The sequence below is a fragment of the Acomys russatus genome, chromosome 4, assembly GCF_903995435.1.
Source record: "Acomys russatus chromosome 4, mAcoRus1.1, whole genome shotgun sequence".
Lineage (NCBI taxonomy): Eukaryota > Metazoa > Chordata > Mammalia > Rodentia > Muridae > Acomys > Acomys russatus.
This window is the reverse complement of record NC_067140.1, coordinates 55,688,470-55,715,404: the sequence shown is the minus strand read 5'-3', so window position 1 is coordinate 55,715,404 and position 26,935 is coordinate 55,688,470. Positions and strand designations below refer to the sequence as shown.

At 45.1% G+C, this 26,935-nt stretch overlaps 1 protein-coding gene across 1 annotated transcript; it reads left to right on the top strand.

The window, feature by feature from the left end:
- Window positions 1-159: 159 nt before the first annotated feature.
- Window positions 160-26,835, top strand: Exd1 (exonuclease 3'-5' domain containing 1). Its single transcript, XM_051144434.1, has 12 exons — window positions 160-305; window positions 3,547-3,732; window positions 5,385-5,453; window positions 7,911-7,965; window positions 8,181-8,314; window positions 9,026-9,084; window positions 10,458-10,544; window positions 14,140-14,244; window positions 14,477-14,557; window positions 21,750-21,893; window positions 22,872-23,063; window positions 26,181-26,835. Exons 2-12 carry the CDS (start codon window positions 3,600-3,602, stop codon window positions 26,829-26,831), a joined length of 1,710 nt encoding a protein of 569 aa, XP_051000391.1. The 5' UTR covers window positions 160-305; window positions 3,547-3,599; the 3' UTR covers window positions 26,832-26,835.
- The last annotated feature ends 100 nt before the right edge of the window (window positions 26,836-26,935 follow it).

The following is a 26,935-nucleotide window of genomic DNA, read 5'->3' as shown; positions in this document are numbered from 1 at the left end:
CGGCCCGACACCAGCCAATCCGGAGCCAGGCCGCGCCCTGCGCAGGCGCCAACGTCAGAGCCTGGCGCTCGAGCCCGGAATGAATCAGCCCCGCGGCTGCGGGAGTCCAAAGGGAGACGGACCCCGCCCCCGGGACGACGGCCGCCGCCGGCCTTAAGAGGGCGATGCCGCTGTGGCGCTAGCGACTGCAGTTTAAAAGGGCAGCGCCGCCGATCTGTCGTTCCCCGACAAGTCAGAGACAGACCCGCCGGGTAGCCGGCAGGCATTCTCACCGGACTCAAAACACCTAGAATCCCATCCTACAGGTGACAGGAGCTGAGAGAAACAAAACGGACAAAAGCGAGTGGGGAAACCCTAGAGAAGTGCAGCTGGGAGTCACGTGGAGTCGTTCCTGCCGGCCTGCTCGCTTTCGTTCCTCTCCTTCCTCTCTCTCACTGTTTCTCTTCCTCCTTTTTCCTATCCCCCCCCACACCCCCCGTCCTTCCTCTCCCACCCTCCCTCCCTCCCCTGGCCACGAGACTGGGTGTTGGGAGCCGCCTTAGGGCCGCATGCCTATTGGCTGCGCTCTTCCCCCTCCCGGCCGCTGCGGGCGCTTGGAGCAGGCTAGGGTTCGCACGCCTATTGGCTGCATCTTTCCTGCGCTCTCTACCCCGGCCGCAGGGGGCGCTGGGAGCCGGCTCCAGAAAGAGGTAAATGGGTCCCCTGGCTGGCACTGTGAACTTTCTGTCAGTCAAGACTGTGCCAGGATAGCTCCCAGATTTCTTTCTTTTAACATGGAACTCACCATTTGACTGAAATTAAGGTCCGATTTTCCAAACTTCTTTGCTGTGGGGACAGAGGACCCTAAAGGTGAAAGAGTGTGAATACTTCGAGCGGGGACAGTCGTTTATTTATTTGAAATTTATTTTGTTTTAAAAATCAGGGTTTTGCCGGGCGGTGGTGGCACACGCCTTTAATCCCAACACTTGGGAGGGAGAGGCAGGTGGATCGCTGTGAGTTCGAGGCCAGCCTGGTCTACAAAGCGAGTCCAGGACAGCCAAGGCTACACAGAGAAACCTGTCTCGAAAAACCAAAAATACTAAGTAAATAAATAGGGTTTCTACAAATTGAGTCCAAGACAACCATTGCTACACAGAGAAACCTGCCTTGAAAAACAGAAACAAAAACAAAACAAGAAAAAGAATTAGGATTTTAAAGCTGAGAGCCAGCATTTATTAGGTGAAATCAAAAACATTCCGAGTTGTGCCCAGCCTAGGCAGTATCAGGAAATCCTGTTTAAAAGAGGGGTTTTTTTTTGGGGGGGGGCACTCATGGATACCGTACTTGTAATTCAGGAGGAGGAGATGGAGAACTAAGGGTTTATGCTGCAGCATAGCGAGTTTGAGGCCAGCCTGAGCCCATAAAACATTTCTAGAGGTGGGGAAATGCTTTTTCTTCTTGTTTCCTAGAAAAGCCACGGGTGGTCTCAGCCTCTTCAGTGGGTGGGATTGAGACAGGTTTTCTGGGTAGCCCTGATTGTCCTGGAACTCACTATGTAGATCAGGCTGGCCTCTAATTTAACAATGATCCACCTGCCTCTGCCTCCCGAGGGCTGGGATTAAAACCAGGTGTGCGTTATTCTTGGCATTTTTGTTTACTCTAACGAAAAAGTTAAACACTGCAGTAGTTTTCCTGTAGCATCGTCTATCTTGCCCCATTCACCCTTCTGTTTAGAGCCAGCTTGAGAGATAGGAGAAATTCTTATCACTATTACTTAGTACCAAAGTATCTCAGCATCTTTCTCAGATCACCTTAGGCTACTAGAGTCAAAGTTACTTAGGCCATTGCAGCTCAGATTGCGCTAGGCTCCCTGCCCACTAACTTTCCAGCCTGACTTGGTTGTTTTCCTAATTAACCTGTCTTAGCTTACCCCATTTGAGATCATGGTAATGTGATCATACCATATTATGCTGATGGTAGCATTTTGGATATGCCAGTTTAAGAAGCCCATTAAGTAAGTGTAGTATGGAAATCTTAATGTCGGACGCATAGCCACCTTTAATGGCTGAGTCATCTCCTCAGCCCTCATCCGGAGCACTTTTTCCTTCCTAATGGCTGTATTAGCCTTTGTGTCAGGACTGGTGGCTGATGTCTATACTCAAAGCACTGAGGAAGCAGAGGCAGAGGTTGTATCTTCGCAAGTTCAAGACCAGCGTGATCTAGATAGGGCATTCCAGGCCAGCCAGGGCTACTCAGGGAGACCCTGTCTACAAACAAAGAAAAAGTAACAAAAATTCCTTTGCTATGTGGGGTTTTCTTTTCCTCTAATTTGTTTTAACCTTTAAAAATGGTGTTTGTGTGGGGAGGCAGTGGTGGCCGCGCGCCTTTAATCCCAGCACTCAGGAGGCAGAGGCAGGCGGACCTCTTGAGTTCAAGGCCAGCCTGATCTACAAAGGAAGTACAGGACAGTCAGGGCTACACAGAGAAACCCTGTCTCAAAAAACCTAAAGGAAAAAAAAAGCTGATCTTATTTTGACCATAGACAGCCCTAGAACTTTGAGTTTCTAACATATGGATTACAGCTGTGGGGCTGCAGAGACAGAGTAGTGCCTAAGAACACTTACGCTTTTGCAGAAGACACAGCTTTAGTTCCCAGCGGCCACGTCACAGCTTTCACCACCCATAACTCCAGGTTCAGGGGAATCTGGTTTTGTCTTCTGGCTTCCTTAGGCACTAAACCAATGCGATGCATAGACATACATGGAGGCAAAATACCTGTACACAGAAAATAAAAATGAATAAAACAAGGCCAAGTGTGGTAGCACACACCTTGAGTCCCAGCACTTGGAAGGCAGATACAGGCAGATCTCTGAGAGTTTAGGCCAGCCTGGTCTACAAAGCAGGTCCAGTACAGTCAGGGCTCTGCTACACAGAGAAACTCTGTCTCGGAAAACGAAAAGCAAACAAACAAATAAATCAGAATTTCAAGGCCAGCCTGGTCTACAAAGCTAGTCCAGGACAGTCAAGGCTAACTTAACAAAACCAGACTGTCCTTCTTTGCTAGGGCAGTGCTTCTCAGCCTTCCTAGTGCTGTGACTGTGATAGTTCCTCATGTTGTGGTGGAACCACCCCCCGCCCCCAATTATAAAATTATTTTTGTGGCTACTTCATCACTGCAATTTTTCTACTTTTATGAATTGTAAGGTGAACATATGATATACTGGCTATCTGATATGTGACCCCTGTGAAAGGGACCCACAGGTTGAGAACTGAGAACCGATGCTTTAGGAATTTGGAGAACTGTAAGCTGGGCAGCAGTCCTATGATCCAAGCACTCAGGAAGCATAGGCAGGCTACAAAGCGAGCTCCAGGACAGCCAAGGCTACACACAGAGGGTCTTTTTGGTTTTGAGAGATGTTTTCCTGGCTGGCCTGAAACTTGCTGTATAGACAGTGCTATGGGATTTACAGAGATTCCCTTCTGTGTTCTGGGGTTAAAGGTGTACACCACCATGCCTAGGTCAGAAATCATCTTATCAAAATAGTGGTCTCTCTGTTAATTTTCAAGTGTTTGGATGCTTAAGGAAGATTCTTTGAAGGCTGCTTTTGGAGTCAGAAAGCATGGATCCCAGCAGCGACTACCATTTCCTCAACCAGATTTTATGGAGAAGAGTGAAGCTCACTCTGGTGTCCGGTGTCTTTGAGGGCGTGCTCCAGCATGTGGATCCTAACAAGATTGTTGTCCTGAAAAACGGTTCGATTCTGTTTGTCATGGTTCTCTGCCTCTGTAAGAGATTCGTGGCTGAGCGTAGGTGATGATTGTGGCATCGTGGGCAGCAGCCGAGGCCAGAAAAATACTGCTGTTGCTTTTTTTTTTTTTTAAACAGGATTTCTCTATGTAGCCTTGGCTGTCCTCAACTGCTTTGTAGACCAGGCTGGCCTCTAACTCACAGCGATCCCCCTGCCTCTGCCTCCCAAGTGCTGGCATTAAAGGCGTGCGCCACCACGCCTGATGGGTGATGTTCCTATTTTGAGAAAGGCATGAGGCAGGCACTGTGACTCAGGCCTGTAACCCCAGCACTCGGGAGGCAGGGGCAGGCGGATCTCTGTGAGTTCGAGGCCAGCTTGGTCTACAAAGTGAGTCCAGGACAGCCAGGGCTACACAGAGAAACCCTGTCCCAAAACAAACAAAAACAAAAAGCAAAAAAGAAAGAAAGGCGTGAGAAGACTATTAGACCACTCTTCTCTCACAGAGCAACATGGCTACTGGTTGGCTGGTTCTCACTTGTGTATTTTCTTTTTTATTAATTAATTAGTGATGTAACCTGTGTGGGTGTTTTTTCTACAAAAGATGGTATGGGCCATGAGCATGCCTAGTTCCCACAGAGGCCGGAAGAGGACATAGGATCCCCTGGAGCTGGATTTACAGATGGTTTTGAGTTGTTATATGGGTGCTGAGAATCAAACCCTGGACTTCTGGAAGTACATTCAGTGCTCTTAAATCTCTCTAGTCCTGATAGTGGTAATTTTCAATAGATAGGCTTAAAAATTAGAAGACTTCTGTTAATTTTTATTTATATGAATATTAAAATTAATCTTGTTATTGAAATTGTTTTTGGGGGCTGGAGAGATGGCTCAGAGGTTGAAGAACTGACTGCTCTTCCAAAGGTCCTGAGTTCATTCCCAGCAACCATACGGTGGCTCACAACCATCTATAGTGTGATATGGTGCCCTCTTCTGGCATGCAGGTGTACATGCAGACAGAGTACTGTATACATAATAAGAAATAAATAAATCTTTAAGAAGTCCAGAAGTTATGAGTTCAGGGCCACTGCCCACTGCATAATATTTTTGAAGCTAGCCTGGTATGCATGGGAACATGTATGAAAAACCCTAGCCAGGGCCGGGGATGTCGCTCAGTTGTTACAGCACTTGCATGGCACACAGAGTTTGGGGTTCAAACTGCAACGCCACCCTGGCCAGGTGTAGTGACAACATGGCTCTAATCCCAGCAACCGGGGATTTTTTAAAATTTTCCTTTTTTTCTCCCTTTTTGGAGGGTCTAATTATATAGCCTTGGCTGACCTGTAACTTGTAGATCAGGTGGGCCTTGAACTCAAGAGATCTGCCTGACTCTGCCTCCCAAGTCCTGAGTTTAAAGGCCTGGGCCACCACACCTGGCTTTTTAAAAGATTTTTGTTTTCTTCTAAAACATCCTGAGGTCTACTCTGTATTACTCAGTTACAGAGTATAGCGCAGCTTTGTAATTTAACTGACGATACATTTCTATGGAAAGAAAATTTTTATAAAATTCCTATTTCAGTAATTTTAAAAGCCTTAACAGCTTCTTGCAGCTTGGGGAAAATATCATGTGTTGTTAATCAGATGAGCTCTTTTCTATCGCAGTGAAGAACATACAGACAGGCCGGAGTGCCCCAGGTGTGAAAATGTTTTTTGGGCATGAGATTTTGAATGGTAAGTTCTGTGTTCCCGGAGTGCTAATGAGAGTCTACCTTAGGAAGCTCCCTTCTCTGCCTCACTCAGGTATCTGATAGCATGTGTCTTGTCCTCAGTACTGTATCTATGAACTTTTTTTTTTTTGAGACAGGGTCATAGCCTTGATGTATAGGACTTTGGTGTGTAGATTTGGCTATCCCCAACACATAGAACTCTTCCCGCCTCTGCTTCCTGAGGGCTGGGACTAAAGTTATATGCCATAGTCCCAGCTTGTATTTATGATCTTCCATTTATTTTAACTTTAATTTTTTTGTTTTTCCAGACAAGGTTTCTCTGTATAACAGCTGTGGCTGTCCTGGAACTCCCTCTGTAGACCAGGCTGGCCTCCAAGAGATCCGCCTGCCTCTGCCTCCCAAGTGCTGGGATTAAAGGCGTGCACCACCACCACCCGGCCCAACTTTATTTTTTTTTAAAAATTGTATGTGTATGGATGTTTTTCCTACATATTACATCTGTGTGCCTAAGTGTGCAGTGCCCCAGGAGGCCAGAAGAAGGGGTTGAATCCCTTGGGACTGGAGTCATAGACAGTTGAGAACTGTCATGTGGGTACTGGGAGCTGAACCCAGATCCTCAGGAAGAGCAGCCACTGCTCTTAACCGCTGAGCCATCTCTCCAGCTCCTGTTTATGGACTTTTAAAGATGGCATGTGAGGGCTAGGGAGGTAGTACAGTCCATAAGATGTGCACCTTGCAAAAATGAGAACATGAGTTCGATTCTTAGACATATGTAAAAACAAGGCTGAGGTAGTTGTATTTATAATCCCTGCCCTAGAGAAACCCTGTTTAAAAAAAAAAAAAAAGCATTGCTTTCAGTCAGTCAGGCAGTGGTGGCACACTCCTTTAATCCCAGCACTTGGAAAGTAGAAGCAAGTGGATCTCTGAGTCTGAGGCTAACCTAGTCTACAGAGTGAGTCCCAGGACAGCCAAGGCTACACGGAGAAACCCTGTCTCAAAAAACAACAACAACAAAAAAAAAAGAAAACAGAAACAAAGCCAAAAGGTGTAGTGAATGAGTATTAATCCCAGCACTGGGGAAACAGAGGTAGGTGGAGCTCTGTAAGTTTGAGGCCAGCCTGATCTACGGAATGAGTTCCAGGACAGCCAAGGCTGTTACACAGAGAAACCCTGTCTCAAAAACAACAACAACAACAAAAAAAACCAAAAAACAAAAAGAAAGAAAGAAAGAAAAAGAAAAAAGGGGGTGGGGGAGACCAAAACAATATCAACAACAAAAGGTTGGTTTCAAAAATCTCTTTGAAATATTTCTTTCACAGTTCTTTCAGGATTTCTTCTCTGCCTTTTATTATCTTTCTGTGGCATCAAAACATAAACGTAAGCATATCAGCAACGTGTCTGTGGCTGGAGCGCATGAGGACTGAGATAACGATAGATGAAGTCTGTAGGGGGCTGGAGGAAGGATGGCTTGCTTGTAGGATCCTGAAGACCTTTTAGGGGTGCTTTGCAGACCTGTAACTCCAGCTTTTTGGGGGCCAGAGAAAGCCCAACTCCAGGTTCAGTGAGAGATACTGTCTCAGGATTAAAGCAGAGTCATAATCGTAAGAGGCCAGATAGCCATCCCCTCTGGCATGTTTGTGAACATGTGCCTCTTTGCACACACGTGCATGCACGTCACCACACACAAGCATACCCTACACACACACACACACACACACACACACACACACACACACACACAGTTATATGCTTTTAATCCCAGCACATGGGAAACAGAGTAGAGGCAGGCAGATCTTTGCGTCTCAAGCCAGCCAGATGTATATGGTGAGACCCTGTCTTAAAAATAATAAATAAGGTCGGGTGTGGTGGCGCATGCCTTTACTCCCAGCATTCAGGAGGTAGAGGTTGGCGGATTACTGTGAGTTCAAGGCCAGCTTGGTCTACAAAGTTAGTTCAGGACAGCCAAGGCTGCACAGAGAAACCCTGTCTCAAAAAGCCAAATATTAAATAAATAAATAAATAAATAAATCCCAGCACTCAGGAGGCAGAGGCAGGTGTATCTCTGTGAATTTGAGGCTAGCCTGGTCTACAAAATAAGTCCAGGACAGCCAGGATTATAAGAGAAACCATGTTTTGAAAAACAAACAAATAATTAAAATATAAATAAAAACCATAGAACCAGTGCAAATGACGCATAGGAACCATGGAGCTAAAAGAGGAAGGAACCAAGCAGCGAGAAGCTCCTGATCCTGCTACGTGACCAGGAACCTGTGAACACCATGCTGGGATTCTGTAGGTTTCAGACCCTAGTTTCTCTATTTGTTACTGGCCAGTAAAGGGCTCTGTGAGTAGTCGTTCACTTTCCGTCCCCGTTTACAGTATGCCATTGCGCACGGTGTGTGGGTGGAGTGGCTGATGGCTTTCCAGCTGGAAACTTGAAAATCTTTTGGTTGTTTTTCAGTAGAACTAACGGAGGAAGCAGAAGGTGCGTCAGGAGAAGAGGCGTCCGCTGTGAGGTACTGTGAGACAGCCCTCTGCACTGTGAGGTTTTCCAAGCGTGCACTTTAGAGGAGAGAGACTTGACTCTAATCCACGAGCTGCTTACTTCTCCGATGGGCCAGTGTGGCTGTCCCTCCATGGTCCCTCCAGCCGGGAATGTTGCCGAGTGGGGAGGTCTGCACGTGGCATCAGTAACAAAGGGCAAGCTCACCTGAATATGGCTTTTTTGTAGGGATGGCTTAAATACAGAAAGAGCCGGAATGGAGAACATGAAAAACGAAGACCTAAATATATATGAGCCTGCTCCACCTGCACCAGAGGTGCCAACCAGCTCTCTGCTCAGTGACCTCAAGTACTGCCCATCAGGTGAGAAGTGCAACTCTGAATATGCCAGACTATTCTTACTGTGGCTCACAATAACAATTGTGAATTAAGATCAGAATTATAAGTTACATGTTTAGATGGCATGCGAGTGCATTCTGTGTGCTGGGACTGGCGCGCTGCCCTCATTGAGCTGTGATACAGGACATCTGTGTGGTGCTGCAGCACCTGGAATCCCATCACTGAGAGGAGCAGGAAGATCAAGAGTTCAAGGATAGCCATGGCTACATGGCAAGTTGGAGGACACTGAGGGGTATATGAGACCCTGTCTCCCCCCAAGAAAAGGCAGGGTCAGGCAGTTGTGGCCCACACCTTTAATCTCAGCACTCGGGAGGCAGAGGCAGGTAGAGTTCCAGGATAACCGGATCCTCAGAGAGCTCCAGGACAGCCACAGAGAACCTGTCTCAGGTTTAAAAAAAAAAAAACCTAATTAATTAATTAATCTGTACAAAAATTCCTCAAGGTATTTAGCATGTAAACCTAGGAAGAGACAATCAGTACTGGACCACGACAGGAATGAGGGGACGATTCCATTTGTAAGATTCCCCTGGTGGGACTCTGGTTTATTCCATTGATAAACAGGATAGTAACCGGTACTCACCATGTTCGCTGTGTGAGGACTGAACAGGTGATAGGAGGATGTCTAAAATTAGCAGGAGGAAGAGAGAGACGCTCAAATTCACCCTTCTCTTGTAGAGGACGAGGAGGTGACATACACGGTCATTGATCAGTTCCAGCAGAAGTTTGGTGCTGCAGTGAGTATGGTCAATCACTTCCCGTGTGGTCGGAATAGGTTTTCTGCCCGTGTCTCACAAGTTGATTCTAAGATCTTTGATGTTTTTCCTATTAACAATATTTTGGTAGTTTTATTGTTTTTAGTTTTTAAAATATTCTATCTATGTGTATGGATATTTTGCTTACATGTATGTTTGTGCATCACATCCCCATATTGTATGTGGAGTCCAGAAAAGGGTGCTGTTGTGGGGCATTCACCAGAGAAGACTGCTCGGACATGAGTTAATCCTATAGAAAGTCTTTTTGTTGTTTTTCTTTTTTTTTAAATATATTTTATTAATTTATTCATATTACATCTCAATTGTTATCCCCTCCCTTGTATCCTCCCATTCCTCCCTCCCTCCCATTTTCCCCTTACTCCCCTCCCCTATGACTGTGACTGAGGGGGACCTCCTCCCCCGTATATGCTCATAGGATATCAAGTCTCTTCTTGGTTGTTGTTTTTCAAGACAGGGTTTCTCTGTGTAACAGCCCTGGCTGTCCTAGACTCGCTTTGTAGACCAGGCTGGCCTTGAACTCACAATGATCCGCCTACCTCTGCCTCCCGGGTGCTGAGATTAAAGGCGAGTGCATCACGCCCAGTGTAGCAGAAGCCTTTTCTCTGGGGCCTTCACAGGGGCCTGGGCACCTTTGGGAGCCTGAACTGGGGCTGGAGCCTGGGCCTTAGCTGGAGCTGTGGCCTCTGCCTTGGTTGGCAGAGCCTACGACCATTGGCCATGTAGCTTTGAATCTTCTTCCCAAGCTTGGGATGAGCGATGAGAGCAAGCCGGCTGAGTTTGCGGCTGGGGCCCTTTGGCATCTTGGGCTTAATGGCCTTAGGCTTCACAAGGGTCTTAATGGCCTCTGCACACGCACTCATTGCCTTTGCGTTGTTTGCCTGCATCTTCAGACCTTTCCTGTTGTGCTTCTTGGCAAAGCGCATGTTCCTCAGGAACTTGGGAGTCAACTCCCTAAAGAGATTCATGTCTTTGTGACTGGGATTTCTTGATGTCATTTCTGTGCAATTTGCAGAACTGTTTATGCATGGTGCGGTTCTGGGATTTGGCCATGTCTGTACTGCAACCCGTGGCTCTTCTCAACCCACCTCCCAAACACTATGTTTCTGACTTGTCAGTATGGTTGTTAGCATCAAAATATCATGAAAGACATCTGTTCTCCCAAACCTCTTCCCTTTCTTTTGTTTTTTTGTTTGTTGTTTGAAACAGAATGTCTCTGTGTAGTCTTGGCTGTCCTAGACTCACTTTGTAGACCAGGCTGGCCTCGAACTCACAGCGATCCACCTGCCTCTGCCTCCCGAGTGCTGGGATTACAGGGGTGCTCCCATTCTTCACAGATGCTCCACATCAAGAAGCAGAGTGTCCTGAGTGTGGCAGCAGAAGGAGCTAACGTATGTCGCCATGGGAAACTCTGTTGGCTTCAGGTAAAAAATTTTTAAAACAAATGCTTTCTTTGGTTTTGTTTCTGGCATGATGTAACATTCACTAGCCTTGAACTCACTTGTGTATCTGCTAGCCTTTGAAACCCCACCCCACCCTGTTCCTTCTATGTCCACTTCCCAAGTGTTCAATGTGTGTGGGGGCGGGGTGAGAGTATGTGTGTGTGTGTGTGTACATACATACATGTGTATGTGTACATATAATATGTGTATACACACATAGACACACACACACACACGTATATGTTGTCCTAGAACTCACTCTGTAGACCAGGCTGACCTTGAATTTACAGAGATAAGACTGCCTTTGCCTCCCAAGTGCTGGGATTAAAAGTGTACACCACCACCACCCATCTATTATATATATATTTTAGTAATCTTTTTTTTCTGCCACTTAAGAACTGTTCTGGGGCACTGGAGAGATGGCTTAGAGGTTAAGAACACTGGCTAAGTCGGGCGTGGTGGCCCAGACCTTTAATCCTAGCACTTAGGAGGCAGAGGCAGGCCGATCTCTGTGAGTTCAAGGCTAGCCTGGTCTACAAAGAAAGTCCAGGACAGCCAGAGTGGTTGCACAGAGAAACACTGTCTTTAAAAAAAGCTAAAGAGGCACTGGAAAGATGGCTCAAAGGTTAAGAGCCCTGGCTGCTCTTCCAAAGGTCCTGAGTTCAATTCCCAGCAACCACATGGTGGCTCACAACCATCTGTAATGTGATCTGATGCCTTCTTCTGGTCTGCAGGTGTACATGTAGGCAGAGCACTATACATAATAAATAAATAAATAAATATATATATATTTTAAAAAACCAAAGAAAAAAGAAAAAAAAAGAACACTGGCTGTTCTTTGAAAGGTCCTAAATTCAATTACCAGCAACCACATGGTGGCTCATAACCATCTATAATGATATCTGGTGCCCTCTTCAGCCTGCATGCAGGTGTACATATATATATACACACACATATATACATATATACATACACACACATATATATGGTCCCCAACGGGAGGGGTAGGGAATAATAAAGACATATCTTTTGTTTTGGTTTGTTTGTTTGTTTCTTGAGACGGGGTTTCCTCTGTGTAACCCTGGCTGTCCTGAACTCACTTTGTAGACCAGGCTGGCCTGGAACTCACAGAGATCCCCCTACCTCCATGAGTGCTGGGATTAAAGGTGTGCCCCACCATGCCTTGCTGGCATACCTGCTTTTTGTGTTTAAGGGCTGGGGCAATAGTTGAGTTATTAGGACCTGAATTCTAAAGCTAGAACTCAAAGCTTTCAAAAGGCAAGATGGTAGCATGTGCTTGCTTGCAGTCCCAGCACTGGAGAGGCAGAAACAGGAAGTTCCTGGGATTTGTTGGCCAGCAGGGGCTGGAGAGAAGGCTCAGAGGTTAAGGACACTGACTGCTCTTCTAGAGGTCCAGAGTTTAATTCCCAGTAACCACATGGTGGCTTATAACCATCTATAATGAGATCTCATGCCCTCTTTTGGCCTGCATTTTATACATAAGAATAAATAAATCTAAAAAAATATGCCTTTATTACTCCCTGCCCATCCTGATGGAGTGTGTGTGTGTGTGTGTGTGTGTGTGTGTGTGTGTGTGTGTGTGTAGTGGCTCAGGCCTTTGATCCCAGTACTTGGGAGTTGGAGGTAGAGTTTTTGTGAGGCTAGCCTGGTCTATAGAGTGACCAGGACAGCCAAGGCTGCACTGAGAAACCCTGTCTCAAAAAACCAAAAATAAATAAATAAATAAAGTGAGTCTAGGCCAGCAAGATTGCTTCCTACCAAGACTGCCACACTGAGTTTGAACCCCAAGTTCATGTGGTAGAAGAGACCTAACTCCTGCACGTCACCCCCTGACCACATGTCTGCTGTGTCTACATACCCATGCCCACACAAAATAAATAAGTGTAATGTAAAATAAGGTGGACCGTGCCTGAGAAACAATACCCAAGGTTGTTCTCTCTGCTTGATGTACATGCACACATATGAACAGATACATGTGCATACGCGCATGCATGAAAAATCTTTGCTGTTCAGGGGTGGGGTTCCCAAAGCTTACCCCTGGAAGGTTGTACGTGCTGCATTAATTGGATTCAGTGGGTTAAAAAAAAATTAAGAGCCAGGTGTGATGGCACATGCCTTTAATTCCAGCACTCCGGAAGCAGAGGCTGGTGGATCTCTGTGAGTTCAAGGCCAACCTGGTCTACAAAGTGAGTCCAGGACAGCCAGGGCTGTTACACAGAGAAACCCTGTCTTGAAAATCCAATAAATAAATAAATAAATAAATAAATAAATAAATAAATAAATAAAGGCAGACATGAGGTTGTGGGGAAAATGTGACAGGGTCCTGAGGGGAGTTGGAGGTGAGGAGTAGGGGGTAAATAAGATCAAGATATATTGTATACATGTAAAAAAATTTGACAGACAAAAAAAAAAAAACTCTTGGGAGGCAGAGGCAGGCATGTCTCTGTGAGATCGAGGCTCCCTGGTCTACCAAGTGAGTCCAGGACATCAAGGCTACAAAGAGAAACCCTGTCTTGAAAAATAAAAATTGGGGCTGGAGAGATGGCTCAGCGGTTAAGAGCACTGCCTGCTCTTCCAAAGGACCCAGGTTCAATTTCCAGCACCCACATGGCAGCTCACAACTGTCTGTAACTCCAAAATCTGACACCCTCATACCAACACATATAAATTAAAATTAAATAAAAAAATAAAATAAAAATAAAAATTGACAGAGTAAATTAAAGAAATAATAAATATCATACATGATAGAAATGAATACATGTATTTATCATGGCTACTGTATCTTTTGTTGTTGTTTTTTGGTTTTTTTGTTGTTGTTGTTTGTTTTTGTTTTTCGAGACAGGGTTTCTCTATGTAGCCTTGGCTGTCCTGGACTTGCTTTGTAGACTAGGCTGGCCCCAAACTCACAGAGATCTGCCTGCCTCTCCCTCCCAAGTGCTGGGATTAAAGGCATGTGCCACTACTGCCACCACAGGGGCTATATTTACTATATCTTAAAAAAAAAAAGTACCCACCAAGGTGTCCTGAATGACATAGCAAGTTTACCTGTTTTTTTTTTTTCCTTCTAAAAATCCTAGTAATTGTATCTCTTTTGTTTGTTTGTTTGTTTGTTTGTTTTGTTTTGTTTTTCAAGACAGGTTTTTCTGTGTTGCCTTGGCTGTCCTGGACTCCTTTTGTAGACCAGGCTGGCCTTGAACTCACAGCGATCCTCCTGCCTCTGCCTCCCGAGTGCTGGGATTAAAGGTGAGCACCACCAGGCCCAGCCCCTAGTAATTGTATCTTTAATTGTATTTAGTATCAATATCAAATGACATAGTCAAGGCTTCACCCATATTAAGCAAGCACTCCACCATAGAGCCACGCCCTAAGCCCCACTGTGTCTTTCTTTTTTTTTTAAACTTCTAATGAATTTAAAGTTGTTTCCCTAAGTATCCTTTGAGTGTCTGCTGCCAGTTTAGCAGTGAGGTTGCTCACCACTTTCATCTGTGTCCTTTGCTTTTGGTCTTCAGATCCCTGCCTCTGGTCTTTCCTTATCCTGTGGTATTGTCTGTTGTAGGTGGCCACAAACAGCCGAGTCTACTTGTTTGATATTTTCCTTCTGGGAAGTCGAGCTTTCAACAATGGACTTCAGATGATCTTAGAAGACAAGAGGATCTTAAAAGTGAGTATAGCTGGGCGTGGTGGCACACACCTTTAATCCCAGCACTCGGGAGGTGGAGGCGGATTGCTGTGAGTTCGAGGCCAGCCTGGTCTACAAAGTGAGTCCAGGAGAGCCAAGGCTACACAGAGAGACCCTGTCTCCAAAAGAAAAAAAAAGTGAGCGTAGCCACCGATTCCTGTAGTAATGAGATTAATGGGCGTGCCCTACTCAGTCTCCTCCTCTGACTCCGTAGGTTATCCACGACTGCCGCTGGCTTTCTGACTGCCTGTCTTATCAGTACGGAATCATGCTAAACAATGTCTTTGACACACAGGTATGAAGGGTAATGTTGGAGTCAAAACAGCACATATGGCTCCTTGTAGAAAAGATTCCCTAGCAAGGCGTGGTGGTGCACGCCTGTAATCCCAGCACTCAGGGAGGCACAGATCTCTGTGAGATGGAAACCAGCCTGGTCTACAAAACAAGTTCAGGAAAGCCAACGCTACATAGAGAAACCCTGTCTTGAAAAACCAAACCAAAAATTAATAATAATAAAATAAAAAAATAAACAGATTCCCTATCTGAGAAATGATTGTGCCAAGGATGGTGCATGTCTTTACTCCCAGTGTTCTAGAAGCAGAGGCAGGTGCATCTCGTGAGTTCAAGGCCAGCCTAGTCCACATAAAGCACTCTACACCATCCAGGGCTACTGAGGAAGACCCTAAAAGGAGAGCTTGAGCCTATTTTTCTTGGTGCCCCACTCCTGCCCATTTCTCACATGAATTGTGTGTATAATCCGTGAGGACACTTGCTGAGCTATAAGAACTTCATAGGAGGGGCTGGAGAGATGGCTCAGTGGTTAAGAGCACTGCCTGCTCTTCCAAAGGGTTCAATTCCCAGCACCCATATGACAGCTCACAACTGTCTGTAACTCCAAGATCTGACACTTTCACACCAATGCACATAGATTAAAACTAAATAAAATATTTTTTTAAAACTTCATAGGAAAGTTTCTTAGGATCAGTTAGAAGAAGGTCTTACACTTCTTTGCTCTAGAACTGTAAAGTTAGCAAGGAAGGTAGGGGTGCCAGGATGTTCAGAAACTTAAGAATTTTGACTTCATATGACATAAATTAAACACATCTCTCCTTCATTATGTGTTTACCTCAGGGGTGTAGGTTGTTCAGGCTGTTATACCCCTTTAAAAACCTACTATGGAGCTAGAAAGAAGGCTTAGTGGTTAGGAGCACTTGTTGCTCTTGCAGAGGACCCGAGTCTTGTTCTCAGCACCCACAAACCCATTAGAATCTCTGGTTGCAGGGAAACTGATGCCCTCTTCGACCTCTTCAGGCACCAGGAATACATGTGGTACACATAAGTGTATGCAGGCAAACACACACATAAAACAAGTAATTGTAAAAGTAACTTTTATTTGCCTGAGGCTATTGTTGTCAGGAGGCTTCTGCCTCCATCTGCTAACTTAGGCCTAGGTCTAGAAGCTTCGAGCCTCCATACAGTCTAATCTAGGCCTAGAATGCTTTCAGCCTCTGAGACTTACTACAGAATAAGTTCACCCTTTCTAGTTCTTTCTGAACTCTGGATGGCTGTTTCAACTCAGCAGTTCTGACTCAAACTCCACTCCAAGAGACTGAGTCAGTCTGGTTCTCTCAGCTTCTGACTTTTTGTTCTGCTTGGCCTCGTATTAACTTTGGCAATATGTTCTGATCTTCTGGCTCCTTCTCATTCTCTGGCCCATCTGTCTTCACCTGTGTCTTGCTTCTTGTCTCTACAGCCTCTCTCTGTAAAACTCTCCTGGTAAAACACCTCTAAATTCCATGAACAGCCACAAACTCAACTCCACTGCACTGTCTCTCAGCTCACCGACTCAACTGAACTGCCTGAACAGAACTGACTAGAACTCAGAGATCTGTCTCCTGAGTACTGAGTCCAGGCCTGGACCTGAGCTTTCTTTACCTGAAATTTGCTCTATACCAGGCTGGCCTTACACTCAGAGATCTGCTTGCCCCTGTCTCTTGGGATTAAAGGTGGGTCTGTATGCCAATCGGATCATACAAACTTTAAAGTTCTTTGGATGTGATCTCTTGCCAAAGCAGCCATGTTCTGAATTAAAATTCCTCTACAATAAATAAATTATTTCTTAAAAATGAAGAAAATCTATATGGCTCAAAGTAACTTGATGAGGGCTGGAGAAATGGCTCAATGGTTAAGAGTGCCGCCTGCTCTTTCAGGGGTCCTGAGTTCAATTCCCAACAACCACATGGTGGCTCAACCATCTATAATGTGATCTGATATCCTCTTCTGCAGATAAAGCACTCATATACAATAAATAAATAAATTTTTAAAAATTAAAAAAGAAGTAACTTGACTCCTGAAAGGGACCTTAAAGAAAGAGAAGTACCTTGCCTATCCCTGCTCATAAAACTCATCTGGTTTCTGATTTGATCATGAAAGCACTAACCCCACTGGTCCCCGTGTGGTGTCCCCACCCCCACCCTTCCCACCTTCTTCTTCTTTCCTTCCCTCCCTCTCCTTGGTCTTTTTTCCCCTTTGATTATGGGGATTGATTATTATTTTTGAGGATCAATTCCTAACAGTTGAATTTCTCATTTAAATATGTGGCTTGTTTTTACTCTTTAGGTATCTACTTACAAACATTGTGTCCTTTCTTAGGCTTACCACTCATTTGGCCCTTCTTTTACAGTCTTTCAGGGTACACTGTTGACACTGCTTTGTGGCGCGCTTACTCCCAGAGGAGCCTTCATTGTTCCCGTGAAGCCATCAGCATAAATATTTTTTTCTTTGCTGTGGCGTGAACTCATGGCCTTTTGTATCAGGCAAACATCGTTGCTATAAGTGATTGCAATTTAGAATGACAGCCTTAAATTATTCCCTCATAGTTCTAAAGATGAGAAGGCTCACGTCACCTTTCCTGAGTATGAGTCAAGGTGCCAGCAAGATTCCTTTAAGGGGTCACTGCTCCCTTGCTTTAAAAATAACTTTGGCACTTTGCCATTCTCCCATGCTTCTCTCATCTAGAGTCCCAATAGGATGTCCTCCCCTCTGTCCCAGTTTCCTGGTAAGTGAAGGCTTTCGTGGGACATGCCCCTTGGGCTAGTATGCAGATATAAGTGAGTATATACCATTTGATTCTTTCTGCTTCTGGGTTAACTCACTCATTATGATAATTTCTAGCCCAATCCATTTATCCACAAATTTCGGGAATTCCTTGCTTTTAATAGCTGAGTAGTATTCCATAGTGTAAATGTACCACAGTTTCTTTATCCACTCTTCTACTGAGGGACACTTAGGCTGTTTCCGTGATCTGGCTATTATGAATAAGGCTGCTATGAACATGGTTGAGTAAATTTTCTTGTTGTGTGCTGGAGCATCTTCTGGGTATATTCCAAGGAGTGGAATAGCTGGGTATACAGGGGGAGGTAATCCCCCCTCAGGAACAGTCATAGGGAAGGGGAATAAGGGGAAAAGGGGAGGGAGGGAAGAATGGGAGGACACAAGGGATGGGATAACCATTGAGATGTAACAAGAATAAATTAATAATAAAAAATTTTTAAAAATTAAAAAACAAAATAACTTTGGCAGGGTTTCTCTGTGTAAGTCTGGAAACTTGCTCCGTAGCCTAGTCTGACCTCAAACTTGCAGATATCCACCAAAACAGGTGGTGCCACACACCTTTAATTCCAGCACTCAGGAGGCAGAGGCAGGAGGATCTTTGTGAGTTCAAGGCCAGCCTGCTCTACAAAGCGAGTCCAGGACAGCCAACGCCACACAGAGAAACCCTGTCTCAAAACAAAAACAAAAACAAAAACAGGGTATTTAGAGTTGTAGTACAACTCTTAAGTTGCCACACAAACCACTGGAACACCAATCTCAGTGAGATGTTGATGGTTTATTGAGTGGAAACACACCACAAGACAAGGCTGATTGCAACCAGGGCCACGGAAAGGACTCAGGAGCCTAACTGTGACACTGGTTTGCTTCTAAGGCAGGTCTTTTATAAAACAAACAAACAAAAAACCAGTAACCAGGTAACAGGTGGGAAGCAAGAAGAGAGCAGCATTACATCATTTTGACTAGCTAAACACAAGAAGAATCGATTTTCTTCCAAATGCATCGTATCCAGGTAGCTAGACAAAACATTTTAAGCTGATAGGCTAGGATATATGCTTGGGAACTTAATTCAAACAGAACATTCAATAAGTATTGGTAGATAAAGGTTATTCAAGCTCCAAGGCAGGTAGAGCCTGGGACCCTGAAATTAATTTTACCTTATAATCAAAATGGAGACTTAAAAACAACATGGCTTCTGTTATGCTAAAGACAAAAGCAGGTGTTAACAGAGGAGCTACTGTTTTAAACAGGTTACAATATTAGTTAGGGGTTTATCTTATTGGGTTTTTTTGGTTACCGAGGTTGTTTTGGTTTCTTTGTGTAGCCTTGGCTTTCCTGGATCATTTTATTGACCAGGCTGGCCTCAAACTCACAAAGATCCATCTGCCTCTACCTCCCTAAGTGTTGGGATTAACCATGTGTGCTGCCACACCCAGATTTAGTTAGGATTCTATTCTGTGAAGAGACACTATGACCAAGGCAGTTGTTATAAAGGAAAATATTTAAATGGGGACGACTGGCTTAGAGTTTCACAGGTGTAGTCCACTATCATCATAGCAGGAATCATGGTGGCACGCAGGCAGACATGGTGCTGGAGACGGAGCTGAGAGGTCTACATCTTGATCCCAAGCTGAAGAAGACTGCATACTGGGCACAGCTTGAACAAAGAAGACCTCAAAGCCTGCCCCCACAGTGTCACACTCCTCCAATAAGGCCACACTACAGCTGGTCTGCATCTCTAATAGTGCCACTCCCTATGGGTCAAGCATTGAAACTCATGAGTCTATGGGAGCCATTCCTGTTCAAATACCACACATGGGCTCAGGCCGCTCTAACCTCAAACTCTGTATGTAGCCAAAGATCTCAACTACTAATTTTTCACCTCCTGGCTCCACTGCAGTTTTCAATAACTAGTAGCCAGTTACATTCATTGGTTTGTGGCTCATACTCCCTCCTCAAGGTGTGTCATTCTGTAGTGAGAAAACAGGGGAGTTCAGAATGTCAAGGCCAGTCTCAGCTAACAGAATGAATTCAAGGCCTAGACCACATAAATCCCTGTCTCAAAAATTTAAAAAAAAAGGGGGGGTGCATGGCTGGTTAAATAATTCAGCAGGTAAAAATGTTTGCTGTGTAATGATAAGGATTGGAGGTCAGATCCCAGCACCCACATAACAAGCTGAGTGTCCCTGTGAATGCCTATGGCCCCGGCCCTGAGAGAAGCAGACACAGCAAGATCACTGAGGCTTGCTGACCCCCAGCCTAGCGAGAAAATGCAAGCCCAAGGTCCAGAGAGAGACTCTGCCTCAAAAGAACAGGCGGAGAGCGACAGAGGATGACTCCCAATGTCCTCTTCTGGTCTTCATTTGCACACATAGCTGCCATATAACCATGTGCATGCTCATGGCATGCTTTTATGTGTATATGTAAAAATATATGAGAGGTGGCTCCATGGTTAAGAGCACTTGCGTCTCTGGAAAGGACATGAGTTTGGTTCCTAGCAACCACATTGTGCCTTACAGCTGTCCATAATTCCAGTTCCAGAGTATCTAGTGCCCTCTTTCATACTCATGAAATAAAACTAGGGCCATCTATTAAAAATTAAAAATAAGAAAAGTCAGTGGTAGCACACACACCTTTAGTCGCAGCCAATGTGGTTGGATACGATGCTGCATCACATCATATTAGGATGCACGTGATCCCAGCACTTGGCAGTTCCGGGCCAGCCAGGACTACATGTGAGACCCTGTCCAAAAACAAAACGAGGTGCTAGTGGAGCACACCTTCTATTCCAGCACTCAGGAGGCAGAGGCAGGTGGATCTCTGTGAGTTTGAGGCCAGCCTGGTCTACAGAGTGAGTTCAGGACATCCAGGGCCACGCAGAGAAACCCTGTCTGGAAAAGCACACACACACACACACACACACACGGATTACTAGCAAGCTCCACTACACCCAGCATAGACATAGATAGATGGAAGGATAGTTTAGTCTGCGGCAGATAAAATTTTTGCAAGTTAAAAAAACTCTCATATATTTTTATGTGTGTTCATATGGTGTGTACAGGTGCAGGAACAAAGATGCCAAGTGCACACGTGGAGGTCAGGGCACAGCCTTGGCCATGGGTCCTTTTCTTCTACTTTTTAACAGCCTCTTGCTGTTCATCACTGAATACAGCAGGCTGGCTGCCTGGCCTCTGCCTTCTAGCTTGCCCTAGGAGTACTGGGATTACAGTGCGGCCGTGGCTTCCCTCCTGTGGATCCGACTCAGCTCCTCGAGCATAAATGGCATGTGCTTTACTCACTGAGCCATCTCCCTGGCCCTGCATAGCAGTTCTTAATTTTATTCATGTCCTTACCAAAATATTGCCAGAGTGGCTGTTAAGTGATAAACAATTCTTGAGCCGCCAGCTCTGCTGCCTCTGTCCTGCCTTCTGCTTCCATTTACATATTTAATAAACTTGGCTTTTATATTCTGAAGAAAAAGATAGAAAATTCTTTGTTTTTTCTTTCTTTTTCATTATTATTATTATTATTATTATTATTATTATTATTATTATTATTTTGTTATTATTTTTTTTTGGTGTTTCAAGACAGGGTGTCTCTGTGTAGCCCTGGCTGTCCTGGAACTCTCTTTGCAGACCAGGCTGGCCTCCAACTCACAGAGATGAGCCTGTCTCTGCCTACCAAGTGCTGGGATTAAAGGTGTGCACCACCATACCCAACTCCCCTTTCTTTGTTTTTTCATTCTTTAAAGGTACCAAGGTGTAATAAACAGAAAGAAAAGAAAATAGACAATACAGAGTTGTGTTATTGCTTAATGTTAGTTGTTGTTGTTATTGTTATTATTATTGTTGTTGTTATTATTATTACTACTACTAGTTTGGTTTTTTGAGACAGGGTTTCTTTGTGTAGTCTTGGCTGTCCTGGACACACTCTGTAGATCAGGCAGAGGCAGGAGGATCTCTGTGAATTCAAGGCCAACCTGGTCTACAGAGTGAGTATTAGGACAGCCAATGCTACACAGAGAAATCTTGTCTCGAAAAACCAAAACCAAAAATAAAAACTCTTCGTCTTTATTGTCTCTGTCTGTCTGTCTGTTTCTGTCTTTCTCTCATGTAGTCCAGGCTGGCCTCACATTACCCAGGTCTTAGATGATGGTCCTCTTGCCTCTGCCTCCTAAGTACTGGGATTAATGGCTTGCACAGGAAACCTAGCTTTTGCCGAAGTGGAGGCCTAGGCCGTGCTGGGTAGCACAGTACCAGGATAGCTACGTCCCAGCTCTTGCAGATGAGTCTCAGAACACCTCTGCTGTGAGATCTTTTCTGTATATTGCTTAGTTATCTTTTCTTGTTGTGATTGCTTTCTGCTTCTTACCTCAGGTAGCCGATGTCCTTCAGTTTTCCATGGAAACAGGTGGCTTTCTCCCTAACTGTATCAGTACTCTGCAGGAGTGTTTAATCCGACACCTTAAAGTTGCCCCTAAGTACCTCTCCTTTTTAGAAGAGAGGCAAAAATGTGTTCAGGTAAGCATTGAAAGATAGATCTTTAAGTTTACAGTGTGCTCTGCACAGGACTGTTAGCCTGTTGGATAGAGAGGTGATAGCTGCCGTACAAGCCTAAGCTTTGCCAGAGTCTTAGCTGTGCCAGCAAGGGTCAGTCTGGTTTCAAGTGGACAGAGCCAGCGTCCAGCTTTGTTGGTTATAAATGAAAAAGCACTCTAGCTATAGCGTTGGAGTCGCCTTGGTCGCCTTTCCCAAAGCAGCATCACTTTTCTTTAGTACATAGTTCCCGGGCATGCCAGGCTGTGGTTACTTGCAGTTGTTCATGCGCTAAAGTCCACTCGTTCCAGTGTTTTTTCCTTCAGTGCTGCTGGGAATTGAACTTAGGACTTTGTTTATGGTAGGCAGATGCTCTACCACTAAGCTATACCCTTAGCCCTCCCTGCAGCTTGTGGGGTTTTGTGGTATTGGCAATGAAACCTAAGGTCCTAGATCTAGTAGGCAAGCTCCAACTTGGCATGAGAAATCCTGATTTATCAGCCTCCCTCCCAACTCTACTTTTCTCTGACTCACAGACCCTGTATGTGGGGTGGGAGCTATATACCTACTCAGAAGGTTACTGATTCTGTGAAAATAGAAAGCATTAGAAGAAAGTGGAAGTAGTTTAAATTGTTTTTGTGTTTTTAAGGGTTTCTTTGTGTGGCCCTGGCTATCCAGGAACTTGCTCTGTAGGCCAGGCAGCCTCCTGAGTACTGGGAATAAAGGCATGTGCCACCGCTGCCCGGCTAAATTTTACTTAATATTAATTAAATATTGTCTTGCTGAGCCAGGCATGGTAGTGCACACCTTTAATCCCAGCACTCAGGGAGGCAGAGGCAGGTGGATCTCTGTGAGTTCGAGGCCAGCCTGGCCTACAGAGGGAGTCCAAGACAGCCGAGGCTAGACAGAGAAACCTTGTCTTGTAAAACAGAAAAACAAAACAAATTGTTTTCATGTCTCTAGGAAAATCCAGAAGTATGGTTGACAAGACCCCTCCCACCCTCTTTATTGAAAATCTTGGCCCTGGAAACAACCTACTTGCTTCCACTTCGATTGGTACTCTTGGATGAGGTGATGTCAGACTTAACCACACTGGTGGATGGGTACCTGAACACCTACCGAGAAGGTTCTGCAGACCGGCTTGCAGGCGCAGAGGTAGGTGCAGCTTCCTGTGGGTGTGTTCTGTGTTCTCTCCCTTTTCCTCACATCCAATACAGTGATACTCCACTGCTGGCATGGGGACACTTGTGTGTGTAGGTGTGTTTGCCATGCTGGAGATGAAGCACAGGTACATTCTCAGTAAACTCTACCAATAAACTACATGCATAGAACTTTCTAAACTTTTGTTTTAAGAAAAGGTCTGAGCCGGGCATGGTGGTGCACCCCTTTAATCCCAGAACTTGGGAGGCAGAGGCAGGAGGATCTCTGTGAGCTCAAGGCCAGCCTGGTCTACAAAGTGAGGCCAGGACAGCCAAGGATACACAGAGAAACCCTGTCTTGAACACCCCCCCCCAAAAAAAAGAAAGAAAGAAAGAAAAAAAGGTCTGACTGAGTAGTGAATACTGTTTTTTTTTTTCCCCAACAGCGACTGATCTTGAGTTCCTGACCCTTCTGCCCCTGCTAGCCTGTCTAGTGCTGAGATACAGGCATGTGCCACCATGCCCTGTCTCTGTAATGTTACATGTCAAACTCAGGGCTTCATTCATGCTCAGTAAGTAGAATGCCAACTAAGTTACGACCCAAACCTGCCTCTTTTTGCCTTAAAACAAATTATTATTTATTTGTATGTGTGTGTGTGTGTATACACCATGTTTGTGGTATGGATGGAGGCCAGCAGAGGGCATCAGAATCCTCCAGAAACTCGAGTTATAGATTATATGGGCCGGCATGGGGATGCTGGGAACCAAACCCTGGGTCCCCCAGAAGAGGAACCAGTGCTCTCAACCAGTGAGCCTTTTCTCCAGTTCGTTGTTTTATTTTTGAGACAAAGTCTTATAGATCTGAGATTGACCTTGAAATTACTATATATCTACAGATGAACTCCTGGTCTTCCCGCCCCCACCTCTTTTTTTAAAAATATTTATTTATTTAATGTATATGATAATGCACACCAGAAGAGGGCATCCAATCACATTACAGATGATTATGAGCCACCATGTGGTGGCTGGGAATTGAACTCAGGACCTGGAAGACCAAACAGTGCTCTTAACCTCTGAACCATCTCTCCAGCCCATGCCTCCACCTCTTCAGTGCTTGGATTACAAGCATGTGCCACACCATGTTGGGGTATGTGTTGGGGGGTGCACGTGTGAGTGCGTGTGCCTGTGTGGTGTTTGTCACCATGTGTGGAGTGCTAGCCTGTGCTTGAGATTCTGAAGGCCAGAGATCATCATGTATTTTTTCTTTTACTGCTCTTTACTTTCCTTTTTTATTTTTAAAGTTTTTTATCTTTTAATATTTATTTATTTATTATATATACAGTGCTCTGACTGCATGTACTCCTGCAGGCCAGAAGAGGACATCATATCACATTAGAGATAGTTGTGAGCCACCATGTGGTTGCTGGGAATTGATAGCAATTCCTCCTTTGGAGGAACAGACAGTGCTCTTAACCTCTGAGCCGTCTCTCCAGCTCCACGTTGCTTTTAAAATTTTTACTTAGAGTTATTTATTTATTCATTCATGTATTCTGCCTGTGTGCTGCATGTGTGAGTGTGGGTTGGGGACAGCTTTCAGGAGTTGGTTTTCTCCTTCCACCATGTGGGTGCCAAGGATCAAACCCAGGGGTGAGATCATCGGGCCTGATAGCAAGCACACTTACCACTGAGCTCTCTCACCCACCCTCCCTAAGTTGTTTTTTTAATTGGGGTCTCTTGCTAAACCTGAAACTCACCCACTCAGCTAGACCTGCTGGCCATCAAGCACCCCAGGACCTGCCTGTCTCTGCATATCCAGCACTGTGGTTACAAGCACACACCTGGCTCTTCTGTGGAGCTAGAGACCCAGCCTCAGGTCGTCATGCACTCATAACAAGCACTTTCTTAACCACCGAGCCGTCTTCCCAGTCCTTAACACACTCCTTACTCCAGTATTTCTGTAACGAAGAGGGTTCATTAGGGCTCAGTAAAGTAAGCTGTGGTATGCACATATAGCCTTTAGAAGTGCTAGTATGGGACAGGCTTCAAGACAGATGTTTATGTTATAAATAATAAAATAGTAGAGCTGAGCCTTAACTCATTATGTAGAGTTCTTGCCTAGTACATATAAAGCCATGGATTTGATCCCTACAACCACATAAACTGGGCATGGTGGCCTACACCTATAATCCCAGCACACAGGAAGATCAGAAGTTCCAGGTCATCTGGGACTCTAGTGAATGCTATGCCAGCCTGCATTACGTGAGACCCTGTCATAAAACAAACAGCAACAACCTCCCTCAAAATACGTGACTGTACTAAAGTGGTGCCTACCAGCATTTCTAGTCCTCATCAAGCTGAGGCCAGGGCACGTGAGTCCCAGGCAAGCAGGGGCTACATGAGAAGTCTAATACTATTTTGAGCTACATGATGAGACCCTCCCCCCTAAAAAAGATACTGAAAAATATGTAAAACTATGTTACCTTTGCGCAGAATAATTTTAGAAAGTTGCAAGAATTCATACTTGGAGAGGGAATTGACATGTGATTTAGAACTTGGGATGTAGGTCAGTGGTAGAATACTTATCTACCTTGTGCAAAGCCTGGGTGGGATCTCAGTTACCACACATTCAGATCACATGTGCACCTTTTCACAGGGTAAACCTTCTAAGGCAAATGAAGCCAGGCTTGGAAACTCACATTTTCTATATTTACACATACACACGCATGTGCCCACACATACACATAAATATTTAATTTTCCTGAATATTTAAATGTGTTAATTACTTAAAAGCAGTACAGTCGCCAGGCGGTGGTGGCGCATGCCTTTAATCCCAGCACTCAGGAGGCAGAGGCAGGCGGATCTCTGTGAGTTTGAGGCCAGCCTGGTCTACAAAGTGCGTCTAGGACAGCCAAGGCTACACAGAGAAACCCTGTCTAGGAAAACAAAACAAAACAACAGCAACAACAACAAAAGTACAATAAAAATTTTAAAATAATTATATTGACAACACTAGAGGGCACCACAGGAGCACATTTGAATAAACTATTTTTTGCCTATTCTTCTAAGGGATTTTAGGGACTATGTGCAGTTCTGACTTTGTAACCCTGTGCTTTGTGCTTGTTTGCTTTCCTAGCCTGCATGTATGGAGCTGCCCAAGGAGCTCCTCCAACTCCAGGACTTCCAGAAGCAGCGCAGAGAGAGGGCTGCAAAGGAGTACAGGGTGAATGCACAGGGCCTCCTCATCAGGAGGGTGCTACAGCCCAAGGAGCCAGTGGCTCACACAGCAGGGAAAGAGGAGCGACTCAGAGGCTTCTTACTCTGTAAAGCGTCTGGTGTAGACAAAGCTCCACACTTTGTGTGTCACGAATCTCATAAGGAGGAGAATTTTTTGGATAAACAAACCACAGTAAAGTCTCAGATTGTGCCTCCAAGGAAGGGCAACGAAGCCAGGGAGGAATCTGGGCACAAACCAGTGAGTCAGGGGTCAGGGGGCTCAGAAGTCCTGAGACCCCAGGAAGCCCAGCTGCTGGCCCCCTCGCAGGGGCTTCAGTCTCATTTTTCTTTGAAGGAGGAAATAGAACAGTTGTTGATGGTAGAAAATAAGGGAGCTCTAACAAGCCCAAATCAAGACACTCTGGGGTCCTCCTCTCTTCCTCAGGAAACCTGGGTAGCACCATGTAGCACCTCCCCTCTTCCTGAAAGAGCTGTAGCTTCCACACTGCCACCCTGTCCAGCCCTGGAGAAGGCAGATTTGTGGATAAATCCGTCTCTCCATCTGTTTTAGGATTTAAAGTTTGGTCATGAGGCCTTAAGAGTCTCATCGTCCCTGCCAGCAGAGTCCGTGTGAGATCTCATGGGGGAGGGTGGTTATGTTTCAGGCACAGGCTT

What these genes read in the sequence shown, in the direction of transcription:
- Exd1 (XM_051144434.1), top strand. Translation starts at nt 3,600, where the DNA reads ATGGATCCCAGCAGCGACTACCATTTCCTCAACCAGATTTTATGGAGA. An exon ending in AAGACAAGAGGATCTTAAAA is followed by an intron (nt 14,245 to 14,476) that starts GTGAGTATAGCT and finishes CTGACTCCGTAG; the next exon opens with GTTATCCACGACTGCCGCTG. An exon ending in ACCGGCTTGCAGGCGCAGAG is followed by an intron (nt 23,064 to 26,180) that starts GTAGGTGCAGCT and finishes TTGCTTTCCTAG; the next exon opens with CCTGCATGTATGGAGCTGCC.